The sequence below is a fragment of the Camponotus vicinus genome, unplaced genomic scaffold (assembly GCF_025532165.1).
Source record: "Camponotus vicinus isolate PSW18456_S1 unplaced genomic scaffold, iyCamVici1.0 SCAF_1, whole genome shotgun sequence".
Lineage (NCBI taxonomy): Eukaryota > Metazoa > Arthropoda > Insecta > Hymenoptera > Formicidae > Camponotus > Camponotus vicinus.
This window is the reverse complement of record NW_028141945.1, coordinates 37,421,193-37,447,078: the sequence shown is the minus strand read 5'-3', so window position 1 is coordinate 37,447,078 and position 25,886 is coordinate 37,421,193. Positions and strand designations below refer to the sequence as shown.

Below are 25,886 nucleotides of genomic sequence, written 5' to 3'. Positions count from 1 at the left end.
AATTTATAACATTAAAATATATCTATTTAAAAGTAAAAATGTAAAAATTAATTGCGCGCAATAATTAGTTTTAAAATCAATTATTTTGAACATTGCTTTATGTAATATATTTTCTCTTATCCTTTATATTTTTATTTATCGTTTATATTGGCGAATTTAAATTTATATAATATATTACAAAATAAATTCCACATAATATATTATATATAAAATTATATATAATATAACCCTCCCATTGGGTACACCTTGTCGGGGTGGGAGGGCTTAGTACTTGGATGGTGCCTTGAGGTTTATCTTAAATTTTTTCTATTTAGGATAAATCTTAAGGAGCCTGAAGGGGAAGCTAAGTACCCTTTCGCGTCGTCGGTGCCATCAACGTGTCGCGGACGGCGGCGTTTCGTTACCGCGTTTTCGCGTTGTAGTATTCTCGCGTCGTCGCGTTTTCGCGCTTCCGTGTTGGACTTTTCGTATAAAAATCCAAATTTCATTATTGTCACGAGTCTCTACTTCCGATGCCAACTAACTAGGATTTCGAGTTTGTACACGTTGCTATGCAATGTACACTCGTGCTTCGTGCTTCGTCAAGTGGTTCGGCCCGAATTAGTTAGAACTCGATTGTATCGTTGCATTCCCGACCTGTTGGCTCGAAGTTGATTCTCGTGAAATGAAATGGGATTTTCGCTCGTACCGAAACCGGGAGTGTGTCGTACAAAGTATATATATATTAAATATATATATCGCGTGACCAAATTTTTAATCGTACCGAATTAGTGCGGGAGTGGCGTTTAGTATCGCGCGTAAAATAGCGGAAGTAGCGATATAAAAATATCGCTCGTGAGTGCGGGAGTGCCGTTAAAAGCATCGCGCGTCAACAACATGAGAGGCGGAGGAGGCCTGGGAGAGGAATCTTGCATCGGCGGAGCAACCTGATGGTGAATATCTCTATTATTTATATATTAATTGTTATAAATCGTTAACTTGTTATAAACGAACAATAATTCGATCTTATTATTTAAATGAATTAAAGAGAAAGATTTTTATAAAAGTCATATAAAATTTTCTATTTAAAAAACAGTTTCAAAAATTTATAAAATTTTTCCATACGTGTTTATCTGCTTATTATTTTACACATCGGATATAAAATTCCGCACGATAAAAATTTTTTTAAATATTAATTGCTTTTTGTGAGCATTATTATAAATGAATTTTATATTTGTATGTTACAGACAACTAGCTTCGATAACAACAACTCCGCTGTTGCGCATCAGTGCCGGTGAGTGAAAAAAACTTTCATTTAACTTTAAGGTAACGAATTCGTAGAGATCGTAAATGTAGATGTAGATTGTAAATTGTAGATTGTACATTGTAGATTGTAGATTGTAGTAAATCCGTTGCCTTAAAATAGATGAGCTAGGATAGATTAAATTAAATAACTTTTAATAAATTCTTTCGAAATGCTTTGCATCTATTGCGAAAATATATTGAAGTATTAATTAAAAAAAGAGGATCAAGAAAAGAAATTTTTTTTGTAAAGATTTTGTCTAATTTATTAAATAAAGAGCACGCATTAATAATTTTATCAATTTTATCAATTTTTGATGCTACTTTATTTTTATAAGGCGCACTTATTTTATTCTAATTTCTTATAGCTCATCCATCGTAGAATTTGTTTGTAGATATTGTTTTTAAACTTTACTTTAACTTAATATAAAGCCAAATGATTAATTAATTAAGTTATTTGTAATATGATAAAAGTTATACACACATATGAATTTTATATTTTATTTGAAAATATAATATACAGAAATTTGTAGTAATTTGGCTTTATTTGAGTTAAAATAAAATTATATTCAAATATTTAACGAACGATCGTAAAATCGAGCGATCGTTACGATGAGCGTGAAATATTCACGCTCATTTGCCGTTAATTAATCGGCAAAAGAAGGAGTGTTTATCTCCTTTTTCGATCTCTGATTAGAGATCGAGCGAGAAAGTGGCCAGGATCAACGAAAAGTAAGTTCAACTGGCCTGAAGAAAAGCTTTACGTACAATAGTACGTAATGTCGGACATTTATTCACACGGTTAGGGCACGCGGTTAGAGAATGTAATTAGGGCACGTAATTAAAATATACGTGATTAGAGATAGGCTTTCCTCGAATAATTTCACTTAATCGAGAAATAGGATTGTTAGGGCTATTAGGTGATCATTAAGATTTTTTAATTTTCCTTTCAAGAAGTAGAGGATTGTTAGGGCTATTATGTGATTAATTTAGGTGATTAATATATTATGTATCTTTTAAAGAATTAGGAAATGTAGGTTTAAATAATATTAGGGAAAACAGATTAATAAATATTTCAATAATTATATTATTAATATTATCAATTTTTAAGCGGTCAATATTTTTTGAATGTTTCTTTTATAGGTATTTTATTTATATAAGAATGAAAATTAAATTGTTAACACTCAATAATTTTTATAGTAATACGAATTTTTTTGCGAAATTTTATGTACTTATGTAATACGAAATTTATGTACTTTTATGTAATATGAAATTTTATGTTTGTGAGAGCCCAACACTACCTCGGCGGGACCGCTAAATAGGTCCCGCCGGGATGTGCATAAGGAGCATTTTCCCCACGTAAAAAAAAAGGATAGTTAGGGCTATTAGGTGATCATTAAAATTTTTTTAATATTCCTTTAATGCTAAGGAAAATATATTAAAATTCCAATAATCTTAGGGATTAATCATCGCTAATCTTGTCTGGACTACGTAAAAATTTTTAGTAAATTTTATATTATAAAATATTATACATATATTTTGGATATTTTCGTGTAATAAATTATTCCATGTTATAAATTATTTTGTATTACATTTCAAATTATATTATATTTTACATTAACTTTTGTATTAAGTTCTGTATTGAAAGAAAATAAAAAATTTTTCCTCCTCGATGGTATCTCCATCTTAACGAAGGCATTTGCCGGATGAGGAAGTTTGAGTCTAATGAACCTGAAAGCTATGTCGGCGGTAACATACGCCGATATTCATATAGACTTTTCTTATATTTAAGATAATTTTAAGTATGATCTTAAATATAAAAGTGAATTATGAATACCGACCGTAGTTACTGATAGGATCACCCATGCCGGACAGGTCGAAGGGGAAGACTAAGAGATACCAAGATTATATAAATATTTGTTATATTAATTATATTAATATTTTTAAATAAAATGAAAGAAAAAGGGACAATAATCGAGAAAATAGAAAAAGGCAACTACAGTGATTTGAATATCTATACCTGAGAACAAATGTCCATAGAAAGTATTCCGATGGATTCCATAGGAAGGAATAAGCATGACAAGTGATGGTAATTTTTATGATGTTAACACAAAGGAATACAATAAACCATAATAATCTAAGAACTCGAAAAAGAGAATATATTGAATAGAAATGCATAGTGATTGGAAATGATTAGAAACTAAAAGACAGTATGCATACAACCTATTTATTAATAGTAATACTATTTTGTAATTATATTAAATTTTATAATTTAGTACATTGTATTATATAAAGTATTAAGCATAAAAGTATTATGCTGGTATGAAAATTATAATAAAAATATATAAATAATGTTAGCTATATTAGAATGGAACATATGAATTCTTTATATTTTATATAAAGGAAGAGACTTAAAATATTTTGCAACGTCTATATTTTTCAAGTCTTAATTATAAAAACTTTAGAAGAATCAGTGATTAAAAATAATTAAAAAAATTATTGATAAATATCAAAGATTAGTTTACTGCTAATTAAGAAGATTTATAGAAATACGGTTAAAAGTGTTTTTATCCCACAGCAGGCATTTTGTGTTTTGTAAATAAAAAGATATAAATATGACAATGAATATAGAAAAATATTTATTTCATCTTTGAATATTACAATATCTTTCGCGATTGAATAATGTATTTACTATCAATTTCACATACATAAGTATCTTGTTATACAGCACTGGTACACTACCGGCATTTCGTTCATATAGCACGGAACAAAACCAGAAATTGTGCACATTATATATTACCCTCTGAGAACATTCATGGACATTGGCTTTGTAGTTCATGTCCACGTTTTCAATGTCCATAGAGGGAGTATCGCTTTCAGGGCTCACCTATAAGCAGGCCATGACATCTCTCGGTCTTCTCTTTGTATCTTTAAAAGCGATAAATATCTGTTACTACCATATTATTTGACCGATTGCACAAAAACAGCCTTTACAGACATAAACAATATTGGAAGAATAACAAGGAATATGACCTGTCGAATAGAAAAGAAAAAGAGACATTAAAGGTTTTCACCTTTTACATGACAAAGACAACACTAACTATGTCAAAAGCGCAATTTTCTCAGAAAGTGAATAAATCTACTTCTCTGTAAATAATTTTATAAAATTAACTAATTATTAATTTTTATTGTCAGTGTAAAATTATTATTCATTATCGTTGATAAATCAAAATTAATCTTTATACAAGCATGTATTTGACCAGTGGGTACAATAATGGCTGAACAGTGATGATCATTTTCGCGCCTTTTTGTGGTTGAGAGACGCCATGAATGTCAACTAGTACCTATTTGCATAAAATCTTATGAAAATATCGTGGATTGATTAGTATGAAATATCCGCACAAGATAGCAATATGTCGTACAATAGTGATGATATGATAGAGCAGCAGAGAAAACGGTCCAAGATTACGAAGGAAATGTCTATCGCAGATATTGCGTCTTCTATTGGTAAGAAAGATTTATTGAAAATGTAAACACATTTTCTTATATGTATATACATGGTTTCTATAACGGTTTAATTTAGAAAGGAAGAAAAGTATAGGTACTAGATGAAGATAAGCCATAGAGAAAACAATTTTTTTAATAAAATATTTTATAGAGTATTAAAAATTCTCTTGTGAAAACTTTAGATTACAACATATAAAATGTTACATGTTAAAATGTAATTTTTGTTTAGGTCACATAACCAAATCTATTGAATCTATGAGTGCAAGTTACAGCGAGATCTTAAGGATTAACAAGAATGTTGTTACATATCTGCAGAAGGTTGAAGAATCTGAAAAAGGAATAAATCATATTGTAGCGGATACATCCATTAAAGAGAAGCAATAATTAATGTAACAATTGTATTTATCCTATATTGCTTGAAACATACCAGTCCCTCACTGTGGTTTCTGGTATGTCATCGCTCTAAAGAACTAATTTATATTTTGCAAGAAGGCTACATACACATAGTTTTTTTTTGCTTTGACCTAATTTAATACAGCAATGAGAAGCATTAGTACTAAAGATTTCATTATTACTTAGTCATAAATATTAATTACAAATATATGTAATATATATATATAGTGAAAGTCTCAGATTTATTGTCATATGTATCATATGTAATAACTAGAGTAAATAGTTCTTATTTTACAACAATAAATACAAGAACAATAATTTTATGATATAAATAACATAGAAGATTATTTTTATGGATAATTCTTAATATATCACAATATTCTTTGATTTTATCCACAATAGATTAAATAATAGGTTAAATAATAAATACATAATAGGTTAAATAATGGGTTAACACTTTGGCACTAAGAAAGCCTGTGTCATTCTATTGTAGCTTGGAAATATAATCACAAAATGTAATATTTCTTGCACTAATAGATCGTAGAGCTAGCAATACCCATTACCATATTATTTTATGCATTATAAACGCACGAATACTGAAAGTTTATATGTTTTACAACATGTTTTTCATCGTGGTAAAATTATTATCTAATGAAACAATCTAATGAAAAATCGAATAAAATAATTTATTCTTCCAGTTCCGAGACATTGAATTAATAACAAGTCTTATCTCTGTAACAAAGAGACTAATAAAGTGACCGTGGATATGTTTTAGCAGTCTTGTAATTCGTATGTCTGTCCTATTTCTTTATTTATCTATCTTTATATAAATTATATTCTTTATATATTCTTATTTTATCACTTATATTCTGGATCCTCCTTATGTTTTCTTCTAGGATCCGATGGGTCCAATGGGATTATCACAGGCGGCACATTTTCGGGCCGACGGTTAGAGAAATTGTAATTTGAACCTTTCGTGGATACAAATCTGTTTATTGGTCTAGACAACACTATTGGTCCACATCTGGAACATATTTACGGTTACATTGCGAATAATTGCAGCATGAATGCTATAATTTTGTGATCAAACTGTATGTGAATCAAAAGAATAATGTAGGTTATTGTTCACATATATTTAATCTCAATTTCCTGCGTCATTGTTTGTCAAGGATTTTTTTAAAGCAATATTCATTGTTGTGTTAGTAAAGTACAAAACATTATTTTAAATGCTACATATTAGTTAAATACATATATTATTTTTGAGACATAACATTTTTTTTAGTAACTAGACAGCGAAAAAACGACAAATCTTGACAAATAGAAGCGAATCTTCATTTCGCTTTTGTGTATTATTTTGTTTAAAGGAAAAATAGTCAAATAATGTAGAGAAAGAAAGAGAGAGATCGAAAGTATTCCACTCGCGTGCAAACATTCCATGCGAGAAGGAGAGCACAAACAGGTTGCATGACATAGATTCATGGATGGGAGGATACAAAGTACGATACGAAACTTGCAAAAATTCGTGCAAAATCAAATGGATGGCCGAAATAAGTCGAGAATACTTCGGTGAATAGATTGGTGCATTCGCGTGTGGCTTACAAGTCAAGATAGAGTAGTAGAGTGCAGTGAAAAGGAGAAGACGCCTTATTCCTCTAGAGAAGATCTCTCTATTCTGTCCGTTCACACCTGCACGTGTTGTAATTGAAGTAATATCCGGTGCTGCATGGCTCGACAGATCTGCATGAGCAAAAACAAAGATCCGGGTTCCAGATCTTCGTGTCGTTGCTTTTTCGGCACTTCTCCGCCTCATCGATGTTGTCGCAGACGCATTTGCAATTGTGCGGCTCATAATGCTGCTTGTCGTTGCAGTGCTACGGTAAAAAAAGCGATATAGTATGAATCATCGACGAAAAGAATGTCAACACTTTGCGTGCGCGCTTAAATACGATTAAATTTTGCTTGTCCAACGCATTGACACACTTCACGAGCGTCCGCACGTTGCAAGGAAGCGTCAATTGTAATAATACGTAATCAACGAAATTGAGAAATTGTCGAAGCTTATTTTAGCTTAAATATTGTACCGTACACTACACACATCATGAATGCCTTAAAGTATAATATTAATTTAGAAAAACATATACATTTTTTAAAACTGAAATTTTTTACGTTCATGATGAAAATGGTAATTTTGCATTTGAAGGACATGCAAGGTGAAGATGCACATGTGAAGATGATTCATTCTTTCGACTCGCCTGTCACTTCTGTTTATAATGTATTTTCACGCATTGTTGGGATAACTTGAAAGCATGAGAGAAACTCGTGCTCTTTTCAGTCGACTAGCTGACGTAAATCGCTCTCACGTATGCATGTCGCATGAAAAACAATACAATGACACATGATGTGTGAGGTGCGAAACTCGCGGACCGCGCGGCCCGGTTAAGCAGGAAGGCGTCGATTATCCGTCAATTATCGGTTGTCATCAAATTACCTCCTCTTTGATTCTGCAGTCACACTTGCATTTAATATGCTCCTCCAACGGCACAATTCGTCGACCCGAATAATTCAGTCCATTCATCGACGCCACGATCACCTTAAGCAGAGACAAACAAATAAGAAAAATGTTCAACAATTATTGCGTTCTCTCGAGTTGGTTACTTATAATAATAGGCGCGTTCTCTTTCGTATTCTTCAACTCTACGACGATCGATTACCTCAAAGTTTCGGATCTCCACGGCTGTTGGCTGGCACGAAAGCAAGGAACTACCGCAACAACCGCCGCACCTGTTGATCCGTGTACAGGATGGGAAAATAATCGTCGAAGGATCGTCGTCCACTTTTAGAGAAACGGGTTGCAACTCGGGCATACACTTGGCCGGTATCGGTTTCGCTGCGTTCGATCGTTCCTCGCCTTCGCCAAATCTACCTGAAATTTTCGTTTGTATTCTAACTGAAAACATTTCAATCTTAAGGACGTTACGAATACTAACTTTTCAAATAGGTATTGTGAGATTTTTTTCCTTCTATTTTTATGTAAACATTTCGTGTTATTTTTAAACTTCAGATGAGATATAATGTCATAAGACAGTATCTAGTCTAACAATGATATAAGTAAAGTTGCTAAAATATAGTTCGTTGAACGATAAGCGAAATTAGATATTAAATCAATATTAAATTTTCTTTAGGTCGCGTTATTTTTTCCGAGCACAAAGATGAGCAACGAACATGCCCGTGCAATCTCGGTTACAAATCATTATTTCATGTTGGTCGATGGAATGATTCCCGGTTTCGAGGATCATCTTGCAAAAAATGTGGTGCTCAAGTGGTTTGGAAAAGAGATCAGAGGGAAAGAAAGTGTAACTGCTTTTATTGCGTCTGATAGAACAGAATCCTTTCATATGTTTCAGGACATTATGCCAATTGCGGATATCACTATTGAGGAGAAACAATCGAATCGGTGAGAATTTTAAAATAATAAATTAGACTCGTATTGTATCTTATACTGTTCAGATTCATTTCAAATTTCCATACTTTTTTTCCAAAATTAATTTATATACAATATTCAACTTATATAAGTTACATTCTATTTAGCATTTAATTTATTTAAAAACATAACACGTTTTATATTAGATAAAGACGATTTGATTTTTTGCGTAGATCGAAAGTATCTTTAAATAGACTGTTTACATTCATTTCAAATTTCCATACTTTTTCAAAAATTAATTTATATACGATTTTCAATCTATATAAGTTATATTGTATTTAGTATTTAATTTATTTAAAAACGTAACACGTTTTATATTAAGTAAAGACGATTTGACTTTTCGCGTAGGTCGAGAGAATCTGTAGATCAAAACGCTAAATGTGAAACCCACACGAGCTATTGTTCTCGTGAGACTGAAATGTCAACGAACTATGAAAATGCAATAGATTCTAATCGGGAAAGTAATGGAAATGACGCAACTTCCGTACTTGAAAATGACTGTACATTTAATATTGAGGAGCATGCATGCAAATTGGAAATAATGACAGATTGTGATGACGTGAATGTCAATGATAACATAAATGCAAATATTGACGCGAATCAAAATGAAATTAATGCAAATGCAATCACTAAGATGGATGATCAAAGTAATGATCTTAACAAGAACGATCTCCGTAATCTTTTCGAGCCCGAGATTACGTCTCAGGCTATCGTCGAGAAGATACAGAACATTAATAGGGCAGAATTGAAAGAGGAAATGGCACCAACCATCAGAGCCATCAACAGAGAGTCTGGTCAAGGAGATGAACCTGTTATTGTTGAAGCTGGTACGACTAAGTACCTGGAGGCAAATGGAACAATAAAATTTTTGCGAATAAATATACAAAAAGGTAGTATAAATATACGAAATATACAAAGATAGGATAGATGTAATATAAATATACGAAAAAAGTAGCATTAAAAATCAATTAAAAAAAGCAATTTCAAAATATATAATATTTTATTATATCAAAAAATATATATCAAATATGAAAAACAATCATAATTATTAATATTAAAACTAAGATTATAAAACATATTTAAAATTAAAACATTTTTTTAACAAAAGCTCTATATTTATAAAATATAAATTAAATTATAGAAAGATAAATTATAAAATAACAAATGATTTTTTAACTAACATTAATAGATAATGTTTTATTAGATTTTTAAATAGATAATGTTTTGTTTAATAGTAAATGTTAGACAGATATTGATTGAAGTTAATTTACATGATTAAAACGTATATTAAACAATATGTATTTAAAAAAATATTATATTAACTAAATTTTAGATTTCCCATTTTTATATTATTCGTCAAAATTGGCCTTTAAAAGGAAGAATTGGAAACGAAAATGCAAATTACAAATCGCATATTCGCTATTAATCGACAATAAATCTCCGAAAATTGTCAAAAAGTGCATGCAGGAAAATATTCCTCCCGCTAGTCATTTAAATCCTTCTACTGTGGTAAACAACAATACATATAAAATACAAAAAAATAAATTACCGAGTGTAGAGGAGATAATCCAAGTTAGCACTAAGAAAATACGGAACACCTATTTCGACGATTATTTGAAATCCTTACCTTCCTCAGAATATCGTGAGAAGTTTTTAAAAGATTTCGAAACCGAGATGCATAAGAAATGCAACGTACAATCTTGCGTGCGTTATGTGGGAAATAAATTGATTTTGGATTATCCGAATAAAAAACCACCTCTTAATGTTATGTATCAAATTCACATGATTGTTTATACAAAAGTTGAATAAAATGAATATATTATGCAAGAAATAACAGATGCAGAATGAAGCTAGTGCACAAATTTACGCGATTGAATGACATTTGTGTCTATATAACTATAGTATTGTCAAGCAAATCAATCGGATGCGCTTCGGCGAATTTGTATTCATTACAATAGAAAACTATATCCTGTGTGAATCAAATTGCCATTTAGCAAAACGCCATTTAATTCTACAAAATTCCTAAAAAGTATTTTAGGCTCGTAAAAATTTGTATAATATTTTTCGAAGGCTTATTGCACTGCATCGAAAGTATGAGAACGCATGCGATCCACATGAATTTACATGATAATCTCAGTGTACATTGATAACTGCGCGTTTGTGTAAACAATAAAGCAATCAAGGCATACCGCCGTAACTTAATTTGTGTTTCTGCTTATTGTTAGATGGAAAATATTGATTTTATCACGATCACAGTGATTTTATTTGCATCTCGATAAACGATTATTTTCTTATGATAGTTGTTCAATTATGCATATGACTACATATATATTGTGAAACACACATAATTATTGTATATTAATATATTTTTGAAATATTATGATTGTACAAGACAATATATTTTCTCGTTTTTGTAGCAATAATAAGTTGTGATAATAGATTTTAATTTTGATGTTTTTTTTTATTCAATAAAATAGAATTTGCAACAAGTAGATTCTAATTTGTTTTATACCTTTATACGACTAATTTTTCGATACAACTAATTTTTCAGGATTATTTTTATCATGAAGATATATAATGAAATGGCATCGGGTGAATTAAACTTACTGCTTAATGTAGGCTCCTTTTCATTTTTGGGGACACCTTGAAGAAGTTGCAAAAACTCGTCCGACGATTCTATGGAATTTAATCTAATGGCTAAATCGAGTGGTATCTGAAAATAAGATATTTTTACAAGATAAGTTATGCGTATATCCGTTTTATATAAATATAGTTAATCTCTATAATATCTTATTATCAATTAGTCAGCAATAATCTAATCAAAATCTGATAACGATGAAAAAATCATAAATATGATTAATTTGTAACTATAACGATATAATATGATTTCCTAGCATTTATTTTTTTCAAAGTCAAAGATACAAATTATTAGAAGTTATTTTATTAATTTGTAATCAAATTTTTTCTGTATTTTTCTGTATATCTTAGAAAATTTAATATGTTTTAATATTACTTAAAAATTAATATTACTTAATGTGATATCAAAGATAATCGATTATCTTCATAAAAATTTTTTTGTGATGATTATTAATTCTTTTATTAATCTACGGCTAGCATTACTGCATTTTTCCTGCATCAGCTATCCCGGAAAATTTTATTGCGTAAGGAAAGATAAATTTAAAATGAAAATTTCTCAAGTTTATTTCAATTCTGTTGGTGCAACATGATAAATGTTCAAGATCAGAAAGAAACAGAAAGATAATAAATTTTAATGGATCATACGCGTAAAATCAATTATTTCTTTCCACAATCTCATAAATATTAATTCAAAGATAAACATAAGATTATCCTTCGATCGGGATATTCCCGCAAATTGTGAATCATCCTGTTCAATCGCGGATACTGTGACTAAGGAGAAAATTATCTTGGCTAAATATGAATACCGGTCAATGATCCATATATTACACAAAATCTTGTTTTTAAAAAAAAAATTGATTTGTTTCCTTTAGTTATTTTGTTTACTGAATTTAAAATGAAACAAGTTTTAATATATGTATTTGTTACTTTCAAAATAATCTTGTAGAATAATCTTAAATTTTTCATAATAAATTATAATAATTATAAAAATGCTTGAATATCATATAAAAATAGAAAAGATGGAATTTATAATTTGTATTGTTCTACAAGAAATTTTATTATAACTTAATTATATCGAATAACTCTTTAATTTCAACTAGCCTACACATTACTGGAATTTCGACGTTTATATTAAATCGACATACTCCACATTGATAAATATCTGTAAACAGAAGATAATATAGTAAGGAGTAAGTTTGGGATATTGCATAGTTATGTTATTAGTCATTGATAGCCACTGCTTTGGGTGCGAAATCATTAGCTTCGATATCATGATTCAAACAGGTTCTCAAACAGGTTGGATCGTTATTATACCACGTAGCAAAAAAGAGTAACATAGCTTTAACGAGTGGCTCGAAAGTTAAGCATAATTGCATCTATTATATTAATCTATCATTAATAGCAAATATCGCTTTTTTTTAAATTATGTACTGATTTTAAAGACAAAGCTTAATTCAAACACAAAATATGAATTATCGATTAACTTAAATTTATAAATTTAGAAAAAAATTAATTACAAATTTATCAAAGAATGCGCTTCAAAATTTAATGCGAATATGAAACATTATTATAAGATTTATTAATTAGCAGGAAATTATTTATCTGTGTTTTCTCATGCGATATATAATAAAGGAAATCGCTTCTTTTTAACTTCGAGAAATATTTTTTCAAGTGGCACGACACAACGCAGCCTTATAAGATTTGAAAGCAACAGGTTGCGCACGTTCTACGATTTGCATAATTGAGAAATATTTCGCGTATCGAGACATTATACTTTCTAGGAATCCTTCTGATGTAAGAAATCGTGAGAAATTCCGAATCTGTTCTCTGATTTTATCGGCTTTCGAACATACTTTATACGAAATATTGAACTCGCAGGTATCGATAACCTTGAAGTGAAACCTCAAATGAGCGACTTTACGATAACGATCACGACGGACAGTCTCCTCTCTCGGGATAGCGACTGGTTGCGACCTTGCCAAGGAAGCAAGACCTTATATTTAGCGCTTAGGCGCCGTTATGTTTTATTGAGCATTCTCGATTTCACTGACTCAGCCGCGGTGACGATAATATTATAATGATCAAGCTAATAACTATACAGGCTAATAATTATACTATTGACATAAAGATTTCTCTTCTAAGCAAGCGGCTCGCTTACTCAGTTATTTTTTCAGTTGCACGCGAACTCATTATCTTACACTGTATTTTTACACACCTAGTTTTTTCTCTCTCTTTTTCAAGCTGATTATTTATTATCTTGTATTTTTATTTTTCATTTTAGCAATTCGCGTATCGTTAGGTAAATAGAGTTAGAGAGTTATAGCGATAGAGTGTTACCGATACCGATAACGACTTAGTCGGCCAGGTATTTGCACAATTGCATGCAAGGTGAGATGATGTACGATCGGCTTTACATCGAATCGCGAACGTCGTGCCGCGAATCACAAGCGTGTCGATTGCGCGCGTCGATTATTTCACTCGAGGATATCCTCGACATTGGCAAATTCGGCCTTCGACGTCATTTCGGCCTTTGCGAATCTTGGAAACGTGTTGCAACGCGCACCGTATGTCATTTTAATTGCCTTATATTTTAATTTTTTTACATTTTTACAACTAATTGGATGTAAAGTAAAATATACGGATAGTTGTAGATATTTTCCAATTTTTTATTAAATTATTGATTATGTTTTTTTTATATCAAATAACGAAATATTGCCTGTAACTATTACAACTGGCTTGGGTGCGTCATGATTGATTCAAGATTAGAGAGAAAGTGATATCTGATAAATTTAATCCAACTTTTATTTGGAACAATTTGAATTAATTTAATACAATACAATAAGAATCAATGTGTACCAATTTACCAGCGCATTTTCACTGTCATCCGCAGAGCCCTTCGTGGGTTTAACATCAAGGGCCCTCGATCTCGAGCCAGAAATCGGTCCGGGAAAGACTACGTGATCAGGATTGCCATGATACTGAGCGCTAACTTGTCCTACGACGAATCCGCCGCAAACGATCGCGAAAACGAATATTCTCGCGCCGAAATGAAACAGCTGATTGTCAAACGGCGCGTCGAATTGCAATTGCATTTTCTCGCAATTCCGCGAATAATTTCTATTCGTCTCTACACACTTTTTTTATACAAGCACACCAAGATTCGTATCGATGTCGGCGATAATGATACAGAGATGTTACGTCGGCGATTATTATTATTCGATTATTATCCGCTATTATACGATTCTTCTCGCGACTGATCCACGAGCCGGCTCCTTGCTTCCTTGCACCGAGTTTTCCGAGTTTCTTTGCGCGATAAGCGCTCGTTCCGAACAACACACCTGAGCGTTCCAAGTCCTCGCGTCGCGATCGACTGATGAGACGTACGGGTCTCGCGCGTATTTCTTGACTCACGCACACACGTGCGAGCGCGCGGCGCGCATTGCGAGCGCGCTCGCACGAATCGTGGCGGAGATAAGCGCCGTGACTTTTTCGCGTACGCTGATCATCCTCGATCGAAATGTTTATCATAATGAAATTATAGAAAACCGCAACGTAGGAATATCGTGCGCCTCTTGCATAATCCGGGAAAACCTATTCCGCGAATTTGTGTCGAAGAAACGGGCGCGATAAAATAACGAAAAGAGCTTATTTCGCTCGTCCTCGATCGAAATGTTGATCGTAACGAAATTATGTAAAAAAGCGCGACGTAAAAATATCGCGCGTTTCTTACATAATCCGGAAAATTCTATTCTGCGAATTTGTGTCGAAAAGACGGACGCGATAAAGTAATGAAAAGAATTTTTCTCATCTATTATTTGTTTATTATATCTCGATGATACGTACGTTTATCGTACATGTTTTTTTTCACGTATTTGTCATGTATTTTATAAATATAATTCGTTATATCGTATGTTGAAATTCTTAAAGAAAGATAAATTCCACGAATTTTTTTATTGGGCACTGATGTATATTTCCTATGGAACGTGTCTTTCAGAATCAATCTTGTCACAATGAAAGAATGTAGATTTTTCTTTTTGGTGTTATTAGTATCTTATATTTAATAGATTAGTAGATGTTACGAAAGATTTCAAAGTAGCCACAAGGAAATAGTCATAATTTATTATTATACACCTATGATATATAGAATAATGATAATGTAATAAGCCAAGTTTTTCTTTTAATACTGGGAGAGCATTTTGTGTGGGTGTGGATGAATACAAGTAGGTGTTTAAATTTGCATATGCAATTGATTTAATCTGAGAATCAGTTTTCATAACATTACACCTCAAGGTAATAATAATCTGCGGGAAATCTTAATGTTCAATGATGCAGTCACTTACATAAAGTGCAAGTGGAGCAGGAACTTGCAAAGTAATTTATGCAATTTATTAATAGCACTTGACGAAATAAAATCATAGTTTCGAAAATTAATATCTCAACGGATTTATAAATTAATCTGATTATCAGTGCTATTATCCATAGGTAAGGTAATTAAAGATAATTTACTTACCAAATGATTAATTGACTAAATAATTTACTTACTTCCAGATAGATGGTGCTGGTAATCGGATATTTCGCGCGAACATCAAGCATTAGTGTTCGTTTGAATTTTATCTCTACCATATTCGACACTTTAATATATTAATTTTCCATTGGAAAAGTCTATAGATCAAGTGAGTTACTACGATTGATTCGCTCTTTAGACTGTTTATAATAATCGCTTAAATATTTCGAGTTTTATTTTTACATATATAAATTCAAATATTAATAAGTTTTATTTTTACTTTAAACCGCTTGAAGTTTGCGCCGTTACTTTGATCGCAAAAGGCGTCGCGTCAGGTGTAGACTCAAGTCGCTCCGTATTTTTTGCGGTTATTATCGTTTAAAAGTGAATCTGAGACGTAAACGCGAGTGTCTTTCGTGTCCTCTGTAACGTAAATAATCGCTACTATACAATAACGATATAATTGCGACTGTAATCAAAAGAAATTAGGCGGGGTCATGTGTGTTTATCGTTTCTACGTATCAAGAGTCACCGTATTATTTTTCAATGTATCACCTCGCGTCGCGATGTACGGACCACTTTTGGATCGCTCCTCATTTTATACGATTGTTACTGCTTTAAAGTGAAATCTCGTGCGCAATAAGTGATCGCGAGTTTCATGTGAAGCGTAGGATGTTGATTGTAACGCATTGGACGCATAATCGAGGTCCAGCGAAAATGCAGATTATTATCAGGTATGTACATAGATTTAATTCTGTCTCGATTATTTCTTTTTCTAATATATGAACAAGTAGATAGAAAAGCAGATATATGTAGGTTGGCAAAAATTTGAAAGAATAGTACATGTATGTGTGTGCGCTTTGCGCATGATAAAGCGCTTACGTGTTTAATGAAATAATATTACCGACAATCGAGTTCACTTAATCATCAGCTATTTTAAGATGTTACCATTGTATGTTTATTATTTTGACATTACCGACAGTTGGCCTCATTTGATCAATCACTTTACCAATATTGCTCATTTTTTGATAATCCCTCGTAAGATAAACTACGAAAGGTAAAGAAACAAAACATTTTAATAAAATTGAAAATAATGTTGGTATTTGCAACAAACCAGTTGAGAATTTTAAATTCTGATATTATCTAATATCCGATATTTCAAAGGGTAAAAGCAGTATTTCAAAAAATGCGTAAATATTAATTCATTTGTCATTAAAGATACTCTTAATAGATATTGAAATATTTTTCTAAAAACTTTATATATAATATATTATAAACAAAATTAGTAAATGTGCACATAGTAACAAATTTTTATTACAATTCAATGATAATCTAATATATTAAGCACTATTAATTAATGTTTAATATTAATAATAATCCAATAAAATATTAAGTATATGCAGTATTAAATATTATTAATATTACTATTTTTTTGTATTTTTTAATGATTGTCTTTTCAAATTGTTTAAATTTTTATTAAAGTACCAAGTTTATATTTTTTTATCAATAGTATTATTTCAATAATCAATAAGTACAATACTAACATATTTTTTATAAAGAGAGAAAAGAAGAAAAAGAAACAATAAGTCCATATAAATTAAATAAAAACTTTTATTAAATAATAAAACAATATTTTTTTAACATAATATTTTGCTAATACTGTTACGAGTGTCTTATTTTTATTATTATTTATTTAGATAGACTTAAAAAAAAAATATATAAAATATTTTTTAAATATACGTAAATAAATATTATAAGAGATTATAATTAAAAAAAATGATTTCTTTTTAGAATTACTATGTTTATTAAAATAATGTATACACAAAATTTACATGATGCATGCTAATTAGAAAAGCATATTATATATGTACTTGTGGCAGACGATAATTGTTTCATTTTTTAAAGCAGTTTTTTAAAAATATATGTTACTGTAAATATATGCGCAGAGAAGAAAAAGCATTTTAAATCTTCGTTTTCGACAATAAAATGTAATTCTTATAATAAAAAATTGAATTAGATGTAATTATTTTTTATTATGAATATGACATCTTTTTCCTCGCGCAAGAAATGTATCTTCCGCAATGTTGCTTGCACTATTCTACAATTAAACAAAACAAAAATAATCAATTATTAATTGGTTTATTTTAAGATATAATAGTCATCTGAATATAATGAAAATATATTTATATTATTATTTTTCTTTAATTTTTATATTTTAAAGTACAAGTGTTACGATACAAGAAAATACGACAAAATAAAAGTAAATTGTCTAATTATAAAAATATTATCGAATGTATACTTACAAGTGCAAGAAGAGATAATGAACAAGGTTACTAATTTGAAAATGTTAAACTTAATCTGCATCCTCCGGTACGAACGGGCCTATAACCTGGTGGACATTTCGTTTGTATCCAGTTTCTATTAGGAAAAGTTAGCGGCCGTCCCTCACACGCGAATACTAACATTATCGACACGAGAATCAGTAAAAACAAACGTGCTGGTGCCATTATTACAAGCACTATCCAATCTTTCAAATCCTTTCAAATTGCAAATTGGATGATCAAGATTAAATACTGGTGTTAGAACGTTTTTCCCTTCTTTAGCGTATATACGCTTACAGCATCAAAATGCTAATAACGACTGATCCCTATAGTTATATATATATATGTATTTATATGTAACTAGGTTCCATTAGTGTGGTTTCCGTCTCCTTTCCGTTTCGTCACCGTTAATTTGCGGTTGAAATCATATCCTGACTGCTTACGCATGAGCTTTTATTCGAAACTTCCGCAACGCGATTAAGTATTGAGAGTGATTGTGCACTATATATTCGAGGTTTATACATTGCAGACAAATTTGTTTCATGAGTCAGTTAGAAATACGGGCGATAAGAATAATGTATAAACGTATTTGAAATGTTTTGTTCATTCCATGGCCTTTACATATATAACTATTTTAAACATATAACTATTTTAAACACACACACATACATATACATATATATGTTCATTATTTATCTCATATGCTTTATTTTTGTCTATTTTAAAGATTATACAAATTTAAATATAAAGTTACATTTTATTTCCATATAATTTTAATTAGTACTTTTAATCATCTTTTGGACAAGAAAAAGATTTTTAATTTTCAAATTGTGTTACATAAATATTAAGACTACAATTATATTTTTTAATATTAAATATTATATTTAATATTTAATAATATTTAATTATGAATTTTTCATATAAAGTCAAAATTTATTTTTATTCGTAGAAATATTAGAATTAGTGTACGCGATAAATAAAATAAGTTGTGATAGTATTTTCATATTTTGATTATTACGATTATTGTTACGATTGACAATTTGATTATATCACATTATAGATCTTATATATATTATTATATAATTAATTAAATATTTTTAAGATATATAGTTCTCATTTATTCTTAATTTTTAGAATATTTAACTTACTTGTTTTTCCATTTAGGAAATATTTTCACGGAAAATATTAGTAATAATTATCAATTAAAAGATTTTATAATAAGAGCACGCTTTTTGAAAATATTTTACATACATGGATTTTAAATACAACATATAATTATTAAGATTTTTATACAAATAGGTTTTATATGCAACAATATTGAAAGTAAGAACTATAGAATATACGTGGAAATAAAATGCCATTATAAATAAACGCTTTAGCAATTTATTGCATATTTAAATTTGACGGACATTAAAGGAGATCGATAAAAGGTGATGATTGTGTGCCCATCATAGACAAGAATATTCTAGCGGCTTCCGGCAAATAAAATTAACTGAAAAGCATTATACATCATCGGAATTATCTACGTCATACTGCAAGTATAAGTGAATTTGTCTAACGTCAATGCATTACAGACTCAATATTACTAAAAGGATTGACTTATACAAAATAAAAAGAGAAATATAGAAAGATAGGATATAATATCTACAAATTTAATATATAAATTATTATTTTGATTATTATATATATAACATTATTTATAAATATTATTTTTATTATTTATTTATATATGTAGCAATATCAAGTTTTATCATTAATTTTCCTTCCAATAATAGAAATGATAATATCTTTTATGCTATTGCAAAACATGTATCATCCGCATATTCCTAATAAAGAGTTTCTCTCTTAAAAAATTTTACTGTGAATTAATAACAGATATGCGATTTTCAACTTTGATTGTGTTTGATTAGATATTGCATAAAAGGATTAATCATTGTTGCTGCCATTCTATTATAATTAAAGTCTGCGAAATGCTTCTTCTTCTACGATGTATGTGAATTGGTCGCGCTTGTACTCACTATTGACAAGAAGAAAAATAATGCTACCGCATATCTTACTGGCAGTAGAAGTCTCATGGTTATATATAACTCCAATATATATCGTGTGCAATCAATGCTTGAAGCTGTCTAGATTTCACTTCTTGATAATCTAATCTGCAATCATGTTGCATTTTCAATATGTGTGAATTAATTGCAATTGTCACGAATATCTTCTTCCTGATTTACTAATCACTTTTTCAAAAATTCAAACATAATGAATCATTTTATGAGCAGTGACGCAAATGTATATCGTAAAGCGTAATTTCCACGTTTTAGAAGCTTCATAAATAGAATAATCATAAAAGGATTTTGATATGTAGTGTAAAGAGCTTTTAATAAAGTATGACGTCAACAACCTTGCACTGGTAGCAAGATAGTTAAGCCGATATTAAGTGATGTAGAGGTCATACTGATACTCATGCTCGAAATATAAGTCTCCTCAAATTATTAGTACTCAATTCGTTGAAAATATTATTAGTCACGACATTAAATATTTCAAACTTTATCGAATGACCATGTCAACGTGTGAACGATGTAAAGCTTAAACTTTCGTGTTGTAATGCGCATGCATTGTTATTAATTTATAACTGTTTTACATCGTCATTAACTTATAGTCATTTCATATCAGTAGATAGATGCACACATAGAGACACACAAATATAAATTTTACATGTATATGATTTAAATATTATCTATCCCTCAAAAAAGGGAATTATATAATATTTCAATGATGCTTATAACATATTTAATTAATTTTAAATGTTTTCTGAAAGAATGAAGGAGTGTATTCAATTAATTTGATTCCTTTTACGGATAATGAAATATTAATCATTTATTCTTTAATATTAAATGTAATTTTAATACTTCATAATATTCACATTGATTTTAATCATGTATGCTTGATATAAAAAATCCATTTCTAATATTTGACAATAAGTACAATGCGACAAGATAATTTAGATATTATTTCCACATCTTGATTATTTGTTGGAAAATTTGTAATTGATGATTCAATTTGTGATACTGCATGCATTGTTAATTAATAAAATATTTTTAATGTAAATCTATTCATCCTTCCATAAATTGCTAATCTTCAAAATATGGATGATTCTTCTCTCTGTTTTCTTTTCGGAAATATCTCCTTTCATGAATAATATTGGTGTTTAATCCCTTAATGAAGATTCTGTAACAAAAATCAAAATTCCAATTTATATATAAAATGTAATTATTAAATATTTTATCAGAACTTGCGGTAATGTCAGATAAGAGTTATATACTATATGCGGAAATAGAATGGTCGCTATAAATAAAAATTTGTACAATTTGTTGCATATTTGAGTTTGATACAAAGGAATCAATTTATGGTGATAATTGTGTGCGTTGATGGACGAGTATTGAAATATTTAATGATTCTAGCGACTTTCTAGCAAAGAAAATCAACTTTGAGCGTTATATTTCATTGGAATCATAAGTTTACATTACATAAGAAAATGTATGCTTGACGTAAATATACCGTAAAGACATTATTTATCAATAATGTCTTTACGATATATGTTCGTCAAGCATTTCAACAATGATTGCAGATTTGATTCCAGAAAAGAAAGATTAAAACGATTGGATAACGTACTATTTAATATGCAAATTTCCAACATTTATTATTTATTTATAATACGTAGCAATGATATAAACATTTAATTAATTTAAAATTATAATATGAAAATAATACAGCCATTTCTTTTTTATGTTGACAAAACATATTAATGCTTTTCTCGTAGAAAAATCTCTTACCTAAAAGACAGTTCTACAGCGATTTCCAATTTTAACCTGGTTCGACGGACATTTTATATCGACCTTAATTATTGATCCTCTTTCGATTTTGTAATCATCAAAGGGCACGAATTGTTTTTCCTTTCGCGATACGTTTGAGTTGGTGCGTGCGCTCGGTAATGATAAGAAGAAAAATATCGCGAACGCTACGGCCAGTAAAAGCCTCATAGTTGCGTATGATTGCAATACAACGCAAGGGCAATTAACAATTGAAAGCTAGATTTCGCTCCCTGATGATTAATTCTAAAATCAGGTTGCAGTTTTAATTTGCTTTAATTAATTGCAGATTTGTAGTTGCCATGAATATTTGACTCTTAATTTATTTATTACCTTCTCGAAAATTCAAACGTAACTAATCACTCGATAAAAAAATCACTACGCGAAGCACACGCAATTATACGTAATCTTGGCACGTTTTGGAGATTTTGGAGAAATCATAGAAGAGAATTTTAACGTGAGTTGATGAATATAACGAGTTTTGATGAAGCTTTTTTCAAATATTACACCGACAATCGCAGCGCGATTAGCGACACTCGATGGCGTACTAATGTTCGTGGTTGAAAAACACGTGCTCTAGAATTATTATCAGTATCCACTTCGTGGCAGAGTTTCTCTCTCCTCGTTAATCACAATGTAAAGAGCGTTTGGTTTCAAATTTTATCGGAGCGTACGTGATTCAAGCGTGAGCGAAGTTTAGATTCGACACGTCCGGCGATCCGAACAGCTGATTCGACTCTCGCATTTTCCGCTGGATGCCCGCCGAGCTGCGGGCGCAATTGAGACGTCGAGAAACTGGCGACGATTGATTTCTATCCGACGCCATCGCCGCCACCGCCGTCTCGAATCGAACGCAGGCTACTCGGAAACGGACGAACGGGCCAATTAAAATCGACCTTGTACTCAAACCGGCTTTATCTGCGACGCGGAGTATCACGAAGACACCAACCAACGGCTTTATCAGCCGGCATGTCCGGAATTTTTCATCGATTCGAGATTGCGATACCAGGAACTGCGTGATGAAATCTTGAACTTTACTTGTTAGGCGTTTCTCGAGTCGCGCGCGCGATTGACTAGCATAAAGTCGATTTGCTAAAAATACGCAAGAGGTTAACGGTCCACTTTATCGAAGGATTCCCCGAGAAATTGATTTTAAAAAGAATGATATTAATAACGTATAAAGAAAGTACGTAAAACGTGTGATACATTTTAATTTATTAAATTACTTAAAAAATGATATAAGTAACAAATTGTTTCATCTATATAATTTCGATATTCTCGATAACTTGTTATAACGCTTGCAATAGTAATAAACTATCCTTATTTCCGTGCATGATTATCATGTACTTGATAAAACTAATACATAAATACTTGATAAAACTACTTGAAACTTAAAAGCTTGTTACTTGATAAAACTTGTTACTTGATAAAATTATACTATATAGTTAGATAATACATATATATATATTAGTTTTTGCTATATATAGACGCTTTATTCAAACTTATTTCTGTTAAAAATTAAATAATTAATTAAATAAAAATTTATTCCATTATTATTTGCCTTTTTTTTACTTGTTTATATCATTTATGTGTTTATATCACAATGACCATGCTTGGTACCTGGATTATTAAATATTCTACATGTATAGTTAATAGATAGCGTTAAGAGTAATTAAAAATAAATAATAAGCAAAAAAATAAATTAGGACAAAACAATAAATTAATTAAATTAACTAACGTACGATTTAATACAAGATGTAAAAACAAATTAAAAATTAGTTTGCAAAATTGCGACACTTAAGACTTACCTGACTTATTTGCTTTTCTTTGTCAATTCACCATATCATCCTACATTTGCCACGCCGATCAGCTTGTTCACCCTGTTGACAAATTATATTTCTTCGTGGAACAAATATTATTCTGCCTTCCTTAGTAATTTGCGAGTCCGTGGTGCCGTTGTTCTCGTGAAAATTTAAAATTCGCGGTTGTAAACTTGTGTCATTTTGCGACCCCATCAGCGTTTTGATGGAGAAGCACCAGCTGCTAGCGAGGATCGCAAAGAGGATCGCTAGCGCGACAGTCGTATAGAAAGCGCGCATTCTCGGATACTAACAACTCGCGTGGTGTTTAAGCTGTGTTTAAAACATGGTTAAACTTTAATAGTCAGCGATAACCCGATGACATTGACGATTTCATCGTAATTCTTTTGTCATTTAGAAAAATCTCGTAATCAGTATACGCGAATGTTTAACGTCGATACTATGTGACAAATTTGTGCGAGATTTTCTCAGATGGGTTTTGGGTGGTATTGCGTATTGACAAAATGTATGAAAAATATATAATCAGTGTTTTATATTTTTCATATACATCCCAAAAGTTATATGTCAAGTGCACGTGAACTCCGTTTCATCCGTGAACGTAACCTTAATAACCTTCGGCATTTTCGATAATAGTGATTAATTGTCTTATTATTACTTGATAAATTAAATCTCATGTGACAATTTTATTATGGATTATTTTTTTTCGGTAATATTATAACAATCTTATAAGCTCATTTCAACAAAGTTGTTCGTAATGAAACATATAATATATAATATAATAAACATATAATATATAAATTTAATTAATTATATATAAATTTAATTAATTATATATAATATAATAAACATATAATATATAAATTTGATAGTAAAGTAAAAAAGTAAAAATATTTTAGAAAAATAGAATTTATGATTTCTAAGAACATATTATATATTTCAGTATTATGTAAAATATTCATTGGAAAATATTTATAATACTTTTATTTCCAATGAAAGAAGCTTATCGATAACCTCTGATATCATCATGTATCTAACACTTGTAAGCATATTGGTGACATATTGATTTATAACATAAAAAGTACTTATTGTTAGTAAAGCTGTCGTTTTAATAAGAAAAAAATGCATGCATAGAATATAAAATGTAAATCAAAATTAACTGATATTATCAACGTCATACAGATTACTTTATCAGAACATATAAGAGCATTTTGTAATCGTTAGAATTTTCATCACGTCTCTCTCCATTGAAATATTAAATCATCCATTTAAGAATAGAGACATCACGTCTATTAATATGTTGATGCAATACTTGGCAACATTGATATGATATTGAATCTCGTTTTTTCTTGAATTATATTATTTGTATAAATCTCGTGGTACGTAACTTTTTACTTTTTTCTTTCAAGTTAATTATATAATTGTTATTATAGAAAGTTATATTTCAATGTTTCTTATAAAGTTGTAAAATTGATATAACTATATTAATACAATACTACATATAATATATTGTTTCTAACTGTATTATTTATTCTATTTTTCTTTGCAATTAAAATAAATGCAATTAAATATATTTTAATTTTTTTTAATTTTTCTTATACATTATATGTAACTAAAGATAAATCTTGAATTTCTCAAAAAATTTTCAATTTTAATTTAAGTGTTAATATTTGTAGTAAGATGATATCATCCTAGCGAAAAAAATAAGTGCTTAGATTTTATTTCTATCAATTTTATATGAAACAGTTGGTGGCGCCATCCATTGCTACAGACCGAAAGATCAAAATGGATGCAGCGCAATGCTGTGTGATAACTCTCATTAAAACTACAATTTACCGTTGATAATTTTCTCTCCGATATTTTATATAAAATTTACTCTTTTTAAAAAAAAATTATTATGTGTGTAAAAGTCATGTTCTAACTTAATTTTTCAAAATTAAAAAATTAAATCTTAAGTAATTACTTTTTCAACTATTAAATAAAAAATTGTTAAGTTAATGTTATAATTAAACGTGATATAAACGAGTTAAAAAAAATTTCAAACTGAAATTTCTCTTCTACTTTCGACCTCAATATTCTCTC

General features: G+C 29.9%; 2 protein-coding genes and 3 long non-coding RNA genes across 11 annotated transcripts; 2 read left to right on the top strand and 3 right to left on the bottom strand.

The window, feature by feature from the left end:
- Window positions 1–4,539: 4,539 nt before the first annotated feature.
- On the top strand, window positions 4,540–6,451 carry LOC145965332 (uncharacterized). 4 transcript variants are annotated; one of them, XR_014436678.1, is made up of 3 exons: window positions 4,540–4,788; window positions 5,018–5,177; window positions 6,078–6,451. It is a non-coding gene; the product is annotated as an uncharacterized LOC145965332 (long non-coding RNA). The 4 variants fall into 4 exon arrangements; XR_014436675.1 differs by lacking the exon at window positions 6,078–6,451 and adding an exon at window positions 5,880–5,952; XR_014436673.1 differs by lacking the exon at window positions 6,078–6,451 and adding an exon at window positions 5,880–5,952 and having other exon boundaries at window positions 5,018–5,237.
- Pvf1 (PDGF- and VEGF-related factor 1) lies at window positions 4,587–14,689 on the bottom strand. Of its 4 annotated transcripts, none has more exons than XR_014436668.1 (6): window positions 14,164–14,689; window positions 11,270–11,375; window positions 7,893–8,104; window positions 7,670–7,771; window positions 6,781–7,052; window positions 4,587–5,116 (listed from the first exon to the last, which is right to left on the bottom strand). XR_014436668.1 is itself a non-coding variant. In XM_083088779.1 (6 exons), exons 1-6 carry the CDS (start codon window positions 14,389–14,391, stop codon window positions 5,068–5,070), a joined length of 882 nt encoding a protein of 293 aa, XP_082944905.1. In that variant the 5' UTR covers window positions 14,392–14,689; the 3' UTR covers window positions 4,587–5,067. The 4 variants fall into 4 exon arrangements, 2 of the variants coding, with proteins under 2 accessions (XP_082944905.1, XP_082944896.1); XM_083088779.1 differs by having other exon boundaries at window positions 6,868–7,052; XM_083088770.1 differs by lacking the exon at window positions 4,587–5,116 and adding an exon at window positions 5,847–6,205 and having other exon boundaries at window positions 6,868–7,052.
- Window positions 8,212–11,092, top strand: LOC145965306 (uncharacterized). The gene is made up of 4 exons (XM_083088758.1): window positions 8,212–8,289; window positions 8,364–8,635; window positions 9,011–9,552; window positions 9,996–11,092. The coding sequence occupies exons 2-4, from the start codon at window positions 8,391–8,393 to the stop codon at window positions 10,469–10,471; spliced, it is 1,263 nt and encodes a 420-aa protein (XP_082944884.1). The 5' UTR covers window positions 8,212–8,289; window positions 8,364–8,390; the 3' UTR covers window positions 10,472–11,092.
- A 2,894-nt stretch (window positions 14,690–17,583) lies between the features above and the next one.
- LOC145965156 (uncharacterized) lies at window positions 17,584–18,735 on the bottom strand. The gene is made up of 2 exons (XR_014436634.1): window positions 18,107–18,735; window positions 17,584–17,901 (listed from the first exon to the last, which is right to left on the bottom strand). It is a non-coding gene; the product is annotated as an uncharacterized LOC145965156 (long non-coding RNA).
- Window positions 18,736–20,959: 2,224 nt separating this feature from the next.
- LOC145965152 (uncharacterized) lies at window positions 20,960–24,187 on the bottom strand. The gene is made up of 2 exons (XR_014436632.1): window positions 23,796–24,187; window positions 20,960–21,346 (listed from the first exon to the last, which is right to left on the bottom strand). It is a non-coding gene; the product is annotated as an uncharacterized LOC145965152 (long non-coding RNA).
- Between the last annotated feature and the right edge of the window lie 1,699 nt (window positions 24,188–25,886).

Excerpts from the sequence above, each read along its gene's own strand:
- LOC145965306 (XM_083088758.1), top strand. The coding sequence starts at position 8,391 with ATGAGCAACGAACATGCCCGTGCAATCTCGGTTACAAATCATTATTTC. Across the intron at positions 8,636-9,010 it reads GAGGAGAAACAATCGAATCG|GTCGAGAGAATCTGTAGATC; the intron begins GTGAGAATTTTA and ends CTTTTCGCGTAG. Across the intron at positions 9,553-9,995 it reads GCGAATAAATATACAAAAAG|ATTTCCCATTTTTATATTAT; the intron begins GTAGTATAAATA and ends ACTAAATTTTAG.
- Pvf1 (XM_083088770.1), bottom strand. The coding sequence starts at position 14,391 with ATGCAATTGCAATTCGACGCGCCGTTTGACAATCAGCTGTTTCATTTC. Across the intron at positions 7,053-7,669 it reads ACTGCAGAATCAAAGAGGAG|CACTGCAACGACAAGCAGCA; the intron begins GTAATTTGATGA and ends TTTTTACCGTAG. Across the intron at positions 6,206-6,867 it reads TTCAATTACAACACGTGCAG|ATGTGGACCAATAGTGTTGT; the intron begins GTGTGAACGGAC and ends AATATGTTCCAG.